Source organism: Pezoporus occidentalis, unplaced genomic scaffold, assembly GCF_034315485.1.
Source record: "Pezoporus occidentalis ecotype Australia unplaced genomic scaffold, CSIRO_AGI_Poc_V1 ctg299, whole genome shotgun sequence".
NCBI classification, from domain to species: domain Eukaryota; kingdom Metazoa; phylum Chordata; class Aves; order Psittaciformes; family Psittacidae; genus Pezoporus; species Pezoporus occidentalis.
The window spans coordinates 140,402-153,660 of NW_026914929.1; the positions used below are offsets into that span (position 1 = coordinate 140,402).

General features: G+C 44.1%; 3 protein-coding genes across 6 annotated transcripts in view; 2 read left to right on the forward strand and 1 right to left on the reverse strand.

The window, feature by feature from the left end:
- COMP (cartilage oligomeric matrix protein) overlaps positions 1 to 1,154 on the reverse strand; it is a 36,084-nt gene extending 34,930 nt beyond the window's left edge. For both annotated transcript variants that reach the window (XM_062626834.1, XM_062626833.1), the window contains exon 1: positions 1,016 to 1,154. The gene's annotated coding sequence lies outside the window, so the exon portion shown is untranslated. The remainder of the gene's footprint in view (positions 1 to 1,015) is intronic.
- Positions 1 to 13,259, forward strand: part of DDX49 (DEAD-box helicase 49) — a 139,843-nt gene that overhangs the window by 84,171 nt on the left and 42,413 nt on the right. The window lies entirely within an intron of this gene.
- Positions 1 to 13,259, forward strand: part of UPF1 (UPF1 RNA helicase and ATPase) — a 34,591-nt gene that overhangs the window by 8,980 nt on the left and 12,352 nt on the right. Inside the window, exons 2-13 of one of the 3 annotated variants that reach the window (XM_062626831.1) lie at positions 964 to 1,199; positions 7,020 to 7,162; positions 7,602 to 7,691; positions 8,200 to 8,367; positions 9,258 to 9,438; positions 10,025 to 10,186; positions 10,850 to 10,934; positions 11,109 to 11,207; positions 11,403 to 11,520; positions 12,339 to 12,498; positions 12,596 to 12,714; positions 12,990 to 13,154. In XM_062626831.1, coding sequence (XP_062482815.1) covers positions 975 to 1,199; positions 7,020 to 7,162; positions 7,602 to 7,691; positions 8,200 to 8,367; positions 9,258 to 9,438; positions 10,025 to 10,186; positions 10,850 to 10,934; positions 11,109 to 11,207; positions 11,403 to 11,520; positions 12,339 to 12,498; positions 12,596 to 12,714; positions 12,990 to 13,154 — 1,715 coding nt within the window. In that variant the 5' untranslated portion in view covers positions 964 to 974. Of the gene's footprint in view, positions 1 to 600; positions 1,200 to 7,019; positions 7,163 to 7,601; positions 7,692 to 8,199; positions 8,368 to 9,257; positions 9,439 to 10,024; positions 10,187 to 10,849; positions 10,935 to 11,108; positions 11,208 to 11,402; positions 11,521 to 12,338; positions 12,499 to 12,595; positions 12,715 to 12,989; positions 13,155 to 13,259 lie in introns of those variants that run through there. The other 2 variants (XM_062626829.1, XM_062626832.1) reach the window with 2 other exon arrangements.

The following is a 13,259-nucleotide window of genomic DNA, read 5'->3' on the forward strand; positions in this document are numbered from 1 at the left end:
ACTATGTCACTGTTAGCCCAGACACTAAACACCCATTTCAAACGGGAACAGGCGGCAGGCAGGCCACAAAACCCGCGGGCACAGAGGGATAAAGAGCCCCATGCTGTCTCCACCACCATGCCTCCCCTCACACGGACCTGGTACCACCACAGGGCTCCCACCGGTACCACAGCAGCCGCAGGCCCATGCCCATGCCCATCAACTTCCACCTCCACCACCACCACAGCCCCACAGCCCTCCATGGCCCCACACGGGACCCCCACCGCCCCAGCTCCCGCCCTCGCCCCCCGCTACCACACAGGGCTGCTCCCGCAGCCGCCCCCTCGGGGCCGAGCCGCCTGCTGAGCGCCCACCCTCCCTCCCCTCCTCGAGCACCCATTGGCTGCCAGAGCCGTCAATCAGAGCCAGGCCCCGCCCCCTGCCCGCGGTAGGGGGGCCCGGGGGGGGGGGGGGGCACAGGACCTCCCCCTCCCGCCCGCGGCGCGAGCCCCTTCGCGCCTTTTCCGCCGGAGCTCCGCCCCTTTCGCCTGCCCTCCCCAGGTGTGTGCGTGTTACGTCACCCCTCCCACGCGCACGGGGCGTGCTGGCGTCGCCGCCGCCGTCGTCCTCCGTGCGCTCCGCGTCACCGCTCCTGGCCTGGCGCGCGGCGGCAGCGGCCGGACCGGACCGTCCCGCTCGCAGCGCCTCGGGACCCGCTCCTCCCCCGGCGCCCGCCCGCCCGCCGCTTCGGCCGCTTCTCTCCGCCGTTGGCTCCGGTCGCGAGGGACCGCCCGAGCCGGGGCGAGGGGGGTGGTGTGCGGCGGCGGGCTCGTTGTTGGCCGGCTCTCGCGCGCGCGGCCTGGTGCGCGCAGCGGATCCTGCCGCTCGCGTAGCGCGGCGCCCGGGCTCCCTGCGGTGAGGCTCGGGCGAAGAGAGGGGGGGGGCGGGCGGGTGGGGAAGAGCCGCTTCTCCTCACCACCACCGCCGCCGCCGCCATGAGCGTGGAGGCGTATGGCCCCAGCTCGCAGACCCTCACCTTCCTGGACACCGAGGAGGCCGAGCTGCTGGGCGCCGACACGCAGGGATCCGAGTTCGAGTTCACCGACTTCACTCTCCCCAGCCAGACCCAAACCCCGCCCGGGCCCGGGCAGGCGGGGCCGGGACAGGGCCAAGGGCCCCCCGGAGTGGGGCAGGGACCGCCAGTTCCGATCGAAGCGCAGGTGAGCCCGGGGCCGGGGGTGTGTCGGGGGGGGGGGGGGCTCAGGGCGGCTCCGCCACCGGGCGTTGTAGGGGGGAGTCCGGAAGGGGCGGGCGGGCCTGGCCCTGGGGCCGGCGAGGGGAAGCCCTGGGCGGGTTGCGGGGTTGGGCGCTCTGCCCCCGGCAGCGCCGGACGGGGAAGTGGAAGCCGCGTGTGGCTGCGAGCTTGCCCCGCCGGAGGCTGGCGGCCCGCTGCCGGCATAGCGCGGCTGGGAACGGGCCTGGCCCCGGGAGTGCGGGGACAGCGCCCTGAGGCAACCGGTTGTACGCTGGTAAAGCCGGCGGACTCCGTGGCTGTGTCGTGACAGTTGTGTTGCTCTTCGATGTGATGTTGGAGTTAGAAACGCTTCGGAATGTTGCTTCCGACTCTTTTCCTCTGTAAAACAAGCGCAGCGTTAGGTAGCATTTGCTTACCGAAAGTTGGGTGCTGAGGAAATTCAGCATTACTTTTTTTTAATTTCTTTATTTCTGTGACTAAAAGCAAAATGTGCTTTTAAGTTTTTAGTGTTACTGTTATTTTTATCGTGCTTTGCCACCTTTGCTGCTGCATGGTTGCTGGTCTGGTCTGTTTGGGTTTGCATGGGAGTGACAGTCGATACTGTCTGAGGTTTAAGTTCAGAGGTCTGGCTCCTCATAGCTTAAAAAGAGGTGATTTTGTTGTTGTTTTTTAATATACCCTGTTATTTGCAAATACATACATTTATTTAACAATTCACAAAAGTGAAAGTAGTATATGCTGCACATGAAGACGATGCCTGTCACAGCTGTGTCGTGACTGTAGTAAAAACCAAAACTGAAGAATTCCTTCATGTTTTTTAAAAAGTCGAACTGTTTTCCATTTAAAGACCATGGACTATTCTAAGTTTCGTTGCATCGTCGTGTGGTCCTGTTATTAACAACTAAATGCATTTTATCCATGTTTTAAAGTTGAAGTGCTTTAGGTAAGTTTTGAATCCTGAACCGAACACAGTTTGAGCAGGCTTGATTTTCCTTTTCCTTGCACAAGCTGATGTATCAGGGTCTGAAAAATCCAGTTGTGGATAGAGAAATGAGCAAATGCCAGAGGCCAGTGTGTGCAGGTGCTGAGAGCCTGCAGGTGGTATTATCCCATCCTGGCTGTATTGGATTTATCCCAGGCTGAATTGAAGGACTTTCTTGTACTTAGCACACAGCCTGGGTGTAGCTGCTGTGCCATGACTTGCTCTGGGTTAGTGTGCATAAGACAGACTCAGTGACGGGATCCCATGGACTGTTTAATTTCTGTTTACTTACAGCTTTTGCATTTGGCTTTGGTAGACTTCATCCAGTTTGAGCATTGGGATATCAGGATTACTTAATAGTAGTAGTAAAACCTTGCCTGTGTACAGTTAGACTACACATCAATTGATTAAAAAGACAGTTTTAATTTAAATCTTTTTTTTTTTTAAGCTTTAATGGGTTGTGATCATTCCAGATCTCACAATAGACAACATGTGGCCAGAAAAAGAAGAAAAAGCACCCTAAAATAAGCCTCATAAGCTAGAAGACCAGACAAGAGGATTAATTTGTCCTTTTGTCTAAACATGTTTGAAAAAGCTTTGAAGTAAAAAGGGAGAAAAAAAGTAGCTGGAGAGTACATTCAGATACTGGTGTGTTTGTACCCATCCAGGCTGGCAAGAAGGGGCTTATTTATTACATTTTTAAAGCTGAGTGTGTTTGTGATATTTCCACAGACTCTTGTGGTCAGCCTGATCCCCATTTTGACTAGAAATGTAAGTTTTGGGAAGGGTTGGGAGAGAACTGTTGCAAGCAGATATCTGAAGTGCAAGAAGTGTAATACCCTCCTGAGCTGAAGCACAGCAAACCCCAGCTCCCTGGAGCTGTTCAGACTTGTACCTTGCAACGGTCTCAGGAGTGATAAAATCAGAAATTAAGTGTTTTTTAAAGATTCTGGGGGAAATTTTGCTGCCTTCAACAAATAATTTAAACTTGTTACGGCTTTTGGCAGGGGGTGTGCTAAATAATAAGTTCTAAGGCCCTAAAATTGATCACATTCATGTGTTGTCACTGTGATTATAGGTAAAGCTGCTTGAGTAAATAATGTGTATTTGAAACTGGTAAATATTGGAGGGATGTACTTTTACTCTGCTCTTTCATACTCTGGTATCATTTTAGTGTCCTAGAGTTTAAAAAGATGAGTTGAGCAATTCAGAGCACCCGATTTCTTGAATAAAGTGATTAATTCAGACAGTCTATAAGAGCTCCCATTCCCAATGTACATTTAACTAATAGTTTAAGAGGATGTTGTTACAATTGATTAGTGTCTGACTGACAAGAGCAAGCAGTTGGGAGCACAGAACCATGTCCACTGTGTTCTCTTCAGGAAACTCAATCTCCATTGTTTACATATGATTAAAATCAAACCTGAGAATTGATTTTTCTGACTATTTTAAGATCAGTTCTGATTTCTGCCTAATTTTTTTTCACTCTTCCAGGCAAGCACTTAGGGATGATGCTCAGAAGCAGTCATACTCAGTGGGTCAGTGCTGAACAAGACACATGGTGTTGATGTGTTAGTTAAGCTGTTGCAGCAGTGGTTGAAGGAGGCTGGGGCAGCTATTAGAGTTATGGTCTAGACTATGGGGGCTGGATTTAACTTCCAGTTCTAACAAAGACTTTTTGTCTTGGCAAAATAACCTTCTCCCTGTTGCTCAGGTCCCATCTGGAAATACAGTTTACTCCTCACTGTTTTGGAGGTGCTGTGGGAGTGACTGTTCTACACAGTAGCCACTTCCTTATTTTGAAAGGGAAAGCAAACAGTATAGGAGATTATAATAAGGTACAGTAAATAGTCCCTAGCTTTAATATAAAGAATCTACAAATAATAAATAGTTGGGTTATTTGTGCAAGTCCAGAAGTGTGTATTTTTCTTTCCTCAAGCATGAGAAGGAAATGACCTGAATTGGGACAGTGTGCCAGGGTGTCCTGCAGTGACTGTGCCATGTCGAAGGGCTTTGCAGTCCTGGAGCAAGAGTATTCTTCTAGCAAAATACCTACTTAACAGCAGTTAGTTTTCTTGTTCCAGCTTGAATGCACTACTTCAGAGCAGAACTATATCAAGTGGATGTAGCTGTGTTCACCTGGGGATAAGCTCCTGATGCAGATGGGCTGTGTTAGTCAGAAGCACCAGGAGAAACTGAGAGGGTTGTATTCTGTTACTACCGATTTGGGGCCTTGCTTACACACGGTTGGAGGAAGCCACTACATAGTCTGGCTTACTATTCCGTTACTCAGTTCTCTGGACCTTTACTGTTGTCCCTTGACCAGTATTTTAGAGGCCAAAAAGGGAGCAATGGAGGGTGCAGTACCTTGGTGATAGTTTCAGAGCACCTCGGTGTTCCTCACGTTGCTGTAGCTGTTGAACTTGCTGCGCTGGAAGTTTCAGTCAACACTTTTAAAATAAATAAGACACCCCCCCCAGCTTGTACAGCAGCTGATGGTGCCAGATTGTTAATGACATGCATATAGGCTAACATCACAGTAGGTTCAGAACAATACTTACTCACTTCCTCATTGTCTGCCTGCCAAGGCTGAGTATTTCCACAGTTACAGGTGACATCATTCTGCCTAACTTGGGAAGGGTTGGAGCTCCCTGAGGTGTAACTAACACAGTCACCTGGTGCAGGAGTACAAATAACTTGTAGGTTTTTGAGTTTCTGCCTAAAAGACTTTGCAATTTTATTACTGCTCAGCAATCCATTTTTTTATGAGCACCCCAAAAAAATCTATTAAAGCTATCAGCTGCTGTGTATAATAATTATATATATAATGTGTGTTATGGCTCTTTGGAACAGCCTGATAGAGGTGCACCTGTGAATGCTTGGTGTTTGTGCCTCTAAGATGTTCATATTAACTTAAGACTTTGGAATTCCACCTATTCCATGTTCAGTTAGTAAGTTATCTTCATACTTTGTAAAATGGTGCTATCTGTTTAAAATGGATTTGTATCTTCAAACATCTGTGGAGGTGCTATTACACAGTGAGCTGGTTGGGTTTGGGTCATCATACTCATGGGTTGTTACATGCTGCTGCAGTTCCTTTTTGCCTCTGCTGCTTTTGCACGCTCTGAGCACACTCTGTGCTGATGGTTCCTCTTAGCTGATTCTTTCTATTAAAAGCCAGTACTTGGAGGTAACATCCATAGAAAGTCAACCCATTTAGATTGTGTTTTGCAAATGCACCTCATTTCATTTGGAGATAATGAAACAAAGCTGCTGTCATTGAGTCCAGCTCTTACTGCTGAGGGCAAATGTGAAGTGGCTTCCACTTATTTTAATTTTAACTCTTGCAAGTGGCTGTTAAATTTTAATGTGCAGTACTGACACTGGCTGGCACAGAACCTGAATGAGGCTCTCAGAGAAGTAGGCTTGTTTGGATTTGCTGCTGAGTTCTGGCTTTAAAATGCTACAGCAACTATTTTTATCAAATTCCTTTTAATAAAGATTTAGCATTCTCCTCACTGGGGGCAGCTTTCTCATCTCCTGCAGAGAATTAAGTTACAGATACCAGGTAAATTGCATTAGATGTCTAAGTGCAAGAGAGTTATTAAATACTGTATCAGTAGACAAAGGCCTTGAGTGATTCTTATGCTCCCGTTTATTAGATAAACTTTCAGAAATAAATCTCATCCTAACTGAATACCTCTAAAAACATTGAGGAGGTTTAATACATATGATAGGGAAATACCTCAGAGCACTCCTCTTGAATGCTTTGTCAGCGTTATGTTAACCACTTCTGGTGGTCCCTTTCCCACCTTTTTCCACTCAAAGTTAACATGGATTGTGGGACACTTCTCTCTTCTCAGGTTTTAGTGAGACTCAAAGGATCAAGTGACTCAATGAACACAAGTTTTTTGGGAGGGAGGCCCAGGGGGCAATGCTGTGCCCAGATCTACTCTGTGACATTCCCACTTCTTGATGCTCCTTCCTGGTGGTGAGCACTCTGTGTTCAGAACTGCCAAAATGCAGTTATTTTTAACAGGAGAGGTGCTTGGTGTGTAAAAGCTGCTGACACAGCACCAAATGGTGCAGAACTTCATGGTTCTGGCAGTGTATCCTCAGTGGAAAGAGCACCTGGTTTGTATGTGCTGCATTAGCACCTTGATCTCTGAGGCATGGTGCTCTGAAACTGGAGCTGCATTACAGGGTTTGTGCTTCTGCAGTTTAGGAAATTGTGTCATACCTAAACCAAACTGATAGTCATGCAATTTTGTGAAATTAGGTGTATATGAGAGCAAGCTTCTTCATTTCTTGCTCTCTGTTGTCCAAGTGTCATGAAGTTGTACGTCTGGTATCTTGGAGGTGGGAAGAAAATTGATTTAGTGAATAGACAACAGCAGAAATAGGTGAGGAATGTCCTATACAATAAAGATCCTGGTTTCAGATGGATTTCTGGAATAAAATCAAGGATGAAGAAATCCCAACTTTTGATACTGCTGGAATTGTTTAAATGGAATTTGGTGTGTTGTGTAAGATGCAAAAATGTCAGTGCAGAAGAGCAATATCCTTTGTTAACTTTTTCCTACTTACCAGTTGGAGTTTAAATAGTCCTGTAAAATAGGAGCTAGTGAAGCAGATATTGATGCTATAACTGGGATGTGTTTCAGCCCCTTTCAGCACTTTCCTTTTGAGATTTGCCAAATGAAACCCAAATTTTTGCTGTGAGGAGTGGGGATTATTGTCCTTGCCTTCATGTTGCAGACTGTATTTTGATTGTATAACTTAAGCACTGACCTTGTATTTCAGGTGAATGGACCTGATGGCATTCTCCAGAATGGAGCTGTGGATGATAATGTGGCTAAAACCAGCCAGCTTCTGGCAGAGTTGAATTTTGAAGAAGATGAAGAAGATACTTATTACACAAAGGACCTTCCTGTGCATGCTTGCAGGTAAGACCTAAGCTTTGCCCCAGGCTTGTTACTTCCAGAAGGCAGCAGCACTTTGTGGCAGTGAAAGGTGTATGCTTAGAGGATTTTGGGTTTTGAGAGCAACTTCTTTGGAGACGGCCATGTAGTGGTAGGAGAATGGTGCCCTCTGGTGAGCTCTTTTGGATACTTAGGGCTGCCTTGTCCAGCAGGTTTTGGACTTCCCTTGAGGAGTAAGTAGAAAGTTAAGCCAACCTAAGGGTGGCAATGATGGGAAGTGTTGAAATACCTGTGACTCAGAACAGAAGTTTAGCTTGTGTCTGATGCTTTTAGCAACACTCATGTTCCCTAATTTTCACTTCCCTGTGATTTTCAACAATGCCACACAGTTTAAATGTTGTATTTGAGCTTTTCCATAAGCAAGTACCCAATCACTCCCTGTTTTTTTCACTTGTAATTCCAGTTACTGTGGCATCCATGACCCTGCTTGTGTGGTTTACTGCAACACCAGCAAAAAGTGGTTCTGTAACGGGCGTGGAAATACATCTGGCAGGTAAATAACAATGACAGTCTTGCTTCCCGAGTGGGTTTGTTCTGAAGTGATGTGGTGGCTGTGACTTAGGTTTTGGTGTTAATCAAAGTCTGGTGACTTCAGGTTGAACCTCCAGTTGCCTCTGTAGCTTGCTGCTATTACCAGCTTAGACCTCAGTCTCATTTGAATCACTTTTGTGAAGTGAGCTTGCTGCTGCTTCCCCCATCGTGTCTTCCTGTGAAGCACCTCTTGATCTGCGGAGCTTTGGGAGCCGCCTTTCAATTACCAGGAACATGAAAGAAAGTTTTATGCATTTCCTATTCTTTCATACTTGTGTACCTTAAAGCATTCATGCACTGAGAAACCACTGAAACTGTGTTAGTATCTGTGCTTGTATCTTACAGATGTTTGCCACAGCATAAATTGATTGTTGTTTGTGTCTTTTAATAATTGAGCTGATGTATTAAGTTAGGAGTAAATATGATTTTCCTATTGAATGAGTACAGATGTATGTCCTCTTTGATTTCAGCCACATTGTTAATCATCTTGTGAGAGCGAAGTGCAAGGAGGTGACTCTCCATAAGGATGGGCCTCTAGGAGAGACCGTCTTGGAATGTTACAACTGTGGATGTCGTAATGTGTTTCTCCTGGGCTTTATTCCAGCTAAGGCAGACTCCGTGGTGGTTTTGCTGTGCAGGTGAGAGAATGCCTTTGTTAGCATGTTTGTGTCAAGTTTGTTCCATAAACTGTTTTCTAAATGGTGATGCTTGGTTTTATTTTGTACCAGAATATATTTTATACTCTAATTTGACACCATTTTTTCCTTCAGATGGATTGTATGCAAGTAGATAATCACTAAAGGAGCATTCTGTTATGCTGGGCAATTGTCTTGGTTCCAGAGAAAAGTATTTACCTGAAGTGAAGCAGTCCTTAATGGAAGAAAGGTGGTTTTCCCCTTTTCTAAAACTGATTTTTCAGACTTGGAAGAGTAACGGATCAGTTCAGGAAAAGACTCTGGAGCCCTACTGGAGCAGTGACTCTATTACACAATATGTTTTTTCTGTCAGCTCATAGAATCATTTGAAGACAACAGTAAATTGGAAATTGTTCTCTGATAGGTTCTATCAAAAATCATTATTTTAATTTTATATATTTTAATTAAATACTGTCACCATGTATTTGACAATGGCAGGTGTGTTTCTATGGAATGAGTTGTTCTTTGTCTAAACAACAAATGGGAAGTAATCCCAAGTGTTTTCTGATATATTCTGTATGTGCATGATATTAATGGACTGTAACACTTTCAAAGGTGAGTGTCTCATTTAACACTTTAGATGTTACAATTTTCAGTTCTAGAAACACACAACACTGTTTAAAATCCTGAGCCTTCCCAGTGTTGAAATAGCAGAAAAAGGAACCAAAAGATGAATTGGCCCAGCAGGTGATAGGCTGGGATTGTTTTCTCCTTTTGACTGAGATATTTGAGTTGTTTCAGGAGCATGATAAACCTAGTTTTACACTTCACATGACAGACTTTTTCTTACACTTGTCTAATTTAACAATTTTTCCAATGTTTTGGTTGTGCAGGCAGCCATGTGCCAGCCAGAGCAGTTTAAAGGATATTAACTGGGACAGTTCACAGTGGCAGCCTCTTATCCAAGATCGTTGTTTCCTTTCATGGCTGGTGAAGATTCCATCTGAACAGGAGCAGTTGAGAGCCCGTCAGATTACAGCTCAGCAGATTAACAAACTGGAAGAACTTTGGAAGGTATGTGCTGCTTTTCAAATACTAGTTATATTTTACCAAGTGCTAACTTTCTGGTTTTATGAAGGAAGGACAAGATTGTTTTAGCAACTGTATAAGGCAGGGAACATGCTTAAATCACATGAGGTTTAAATGCTGCAGGTTTGACAAACAGTGCAACTGGGAATTGATGAAAGTATTCAGGAAATCATTCATCAAAGTAGGAGACTCTCTTCTTTGGGCTCTTTAGCTCTGTTCAAGTTGCACTGTCAGGCAGTCTGGAAAAACAACTTTCCCATATCATGTCTTTCACTTGCTTCTGCTTTATGTGGTGACTAGCTGAGTAGGGAGCTCTTCATTCATGCTTAGTATTCAGCTGTTGTTTTCCAAGACGTTTTTCTGTATGTTCTTTAAAGCATAACAAAACTGACTGGATGTGAGTATGACATACAGTGTCTGGGTGTCATGTTAACACCATGACATGCTTATACCTTGATATAACTTCTAGTAGTAGTAGAACACAGTGTTATCAGTCATGTTGCACAGTGAATACTTGTCACTTGTTTATATTTAAAACTTTGAAAGAAACCACTTGGGCTTCAAATTCTAGGAAAATCCATCTGCAACCCTTGAGGACTTGGAAAAGCCTGGTGTTGATGAAGAACCACAGCATGTTCTGCTTAGATATGAAGATGCTTATCAATACCAAAATATCTTTGGTCCTCTGGTCAAGCTTGAGGCAGACTATGACAAGAAACTCAAGGAGTCTCAGGTAATAAACTTGAAATATGTCTGTTTTAGGGGGCTTCTGACCAATTCTCTGGTGTCAAATGTATAGTTATTGTTAACAACATAGAAATAGATGTGAAATTCAAGTGAAATAGATGTCTTTATTACAATACTATTACATCACAGTAACTATAGTAGTAATAGTGATGTCTGATAGCAGGGAGAGGAAAGGAGAAAATTCTCAAACTGAGGCTTTAAAAACCAGCTTGAAACACTTGGAAACTTCTGTATTTTCTGTGTTGAAAATTTCATCTTTCCAAGAGCCATATTTTACTGTAAAACTACAACTTGGCCACCTTATGTTATTATGCTTATAACCTGCTGTTACCTTCGTCAGAGCTTCCAGTCACAGCTGAACTGTGTGCAAGCACTCATGAACGTTTTAAAAGTTGGGGGAGAGAGAATAATGCAGGTGCTGAGTAGGACTTTGTTCTCATTAACTAAGTAGCTCCTGTAGAGCAGAGTTGTCTTCTGCAGATGGTGTGATCTCAGGCCATAGGAATAAATACCAATATTTGTCTCTGCTGTGACACTGGAACAGCAAGTTTTCATTTCTCCACTGTTTTGAAGTAGAGGACAGTGAGGATTGTTTGAGTTAGCAGACAGCTTTCTAAAAACCTAATGAATGTCTTTTCTTTACTATTAGACCCAAGATAACATCACAGTCAGATGGGACCTGGGCTTGAACAAGAAAAGAATTGCCTATTTCACTTTGCCAAAGACTGACTCGGGTAATGACACTTTGGTTGTATGTTTTGTTTGGTTGTTTTATGCCTGGTGAATAATACCAGTGTTCAGAGAACTCCTGTGGTCCGGCCTGGGATGTAAGATAGTGTTGTGTTGGTTTTGATCTGGGAGGTGGTTGGTTGGTGAATATTCTGAAAACATTTTTCCTTCCTTTGTAGATATGCGTCTTATGCAAGGAGATGAGATCTGTCTGAGGTATAAAGGAGACCTGGCCCCTTTGTGGAAAGGAATTGGTCATGTTATCAAAGTACCTGATAGTATCCTTTACTTAGTGAGCCTTCAGAAAGGCTTAGTGGAAGGTTGAATCCATTCTCTGAGAAACCAGTAAACATGTCCAAAAGTAATTTTGAGCTAATTTTTAATTTGTCACGGGGGTGGGGGGGGTGCTAAAATAATACCAAAATTGGGAAAAATACAATGGAGAAGTTTGCTGCAGATTACTACTTAACGAGGTTCTACAGATTATGGTGATGAGATAGCCATCGAGCTGAGGAGCAGCGTGGGAGCGCCTGTGGAAGTCACTCATAACTTCCAAGTGGATTTTGTATGGAAGTCAACTTCATTTGACAGGTATTGAGAAAGCACTTCAGAATTGAGCACATAATGGGTGCAGTTGGTGTGTATTTTCCTTTACCTTCAGAGGGGATCCTTGAACAGGAAAAGTTGTATTGTTTGGTGAGGCTAGGAGTCAGGAGTCTGAGTGTGCCCAGTATATCGAGTCTGTACACGTGGTATCTAGCTTATAGAGCAACAGGTCTGACTTTCACTAGAAACTGCATTAACCTGAATGCCATCAAACTGTCAGTTTTTCTCATTTTTGAAGGCATGCTTAAGATATGTTGCAAATACATTGGGGGGGTGGGAATTTACCTTATGTTCAGTAATACTTGGGATATAAAAAGAACTGTCTTCAGCACCCTGAACCCTGCTCCATCATGAAATGCTCTCTGAGTTTAATTGGCATTCCTAGACTTTGAATTGCTTTAACTAGCTGAAATTTCAAGGCATTTGAGTTGGCTGTTGGGTCAGGAGACTTCAGAGATGTCTGTGCTGCATTTTGTAAGACAGGAGGTGGTTTGTAACCCTGAGATACACCAAATACAATTTTTCATCAAATCTTAGACCTAAAATTACTGTTACAGATTCTGTCTGATGTTACGCTACAGATTTTTCTGGTTATAATTATTTGTAGTATGAGGAGAAAATCTGTGTTCTCACAAGTCTGATTTCTGTCTCTAAATTCTGTTAGTAAGTCTTCTACATTGCTTTTTTCCCCGAGGTATATTTTGCATCTGATGTCTGATTAACCTTTGTGTAGGACATTTGTGGATAGTTGTAATTGAGGTCATACTGATTCTGGGGGGTTTTCTGTCCTTCCTTCATTTCAGAATGCAGAGTGCTTTAAAAACATTCGCTGTGGATGAAACCTCAGTGTCTGGGTACATCTATCACAAGCTATTAGGTCATGAGGTGGAAGATGTAATTATTAAATGCCAGTTGCCAAAGCGCTTTACCGCACAAGGACTTCCTGATCTCAACCATTCTCAGGTAACCTCATCTCCTTTTTACTATACACAAAAGAGAAAGGATTTATGAATAGAGCTTGAACAACTTTGTAACTTCCTGTGCATTGAATACTGAATAGGTTTATGCTGTGAAGACTGTCCTGCAGCGTCCTCTGAGCCTCATTCAGGGTCCTCCTGGTACCGGAAAGACAGTGACATCAGCCACAATTGTCTATCATCTGGCTAGACAGGGCAACGGGTAAGAACTGTTCTCACTGAATCCTGTATGTATGAGGTTATTTTATTAATGGTCAAAGAAATAGCTTCATTTTAAAAACAAAATAATTTGTATCACTGAACTAGAAAGGCTTTTTACAAGTGTATTTTTTTCTGGGAAGACTTGTGCTTATTTCAGAAAATATTCTTCCCCAGCATATTTTTTGGAGACCTGTGTTGGAGCACAGGATTTTATTGCAAGTCTAATAGAAACAAATTTACAGCTCATTGAGACTTTTTGCTTCATATTTTCCCAAGGCCTGTGTTAGTCTGTGCTCCGAGTAACATTGCTGTGGATCAGTTGACTGAGAAGATCCATCAAACTGGACTGAAAGTGGTTCGTCTGTGTGCTAAAAGTCGTGAGGCAATTGACTCTCCTGTCTCCTTCTTGGCATTGCATAACCAGATCAGGAACATGGATAGGTAAGAAATGGTTGAAAGGAGCAGGGGAACAAAAAACCCCAACTGAAGTGTTGTGATGGACACCACTGATGAACTGTGTCATGATGACAACATGTATTTGCTTGG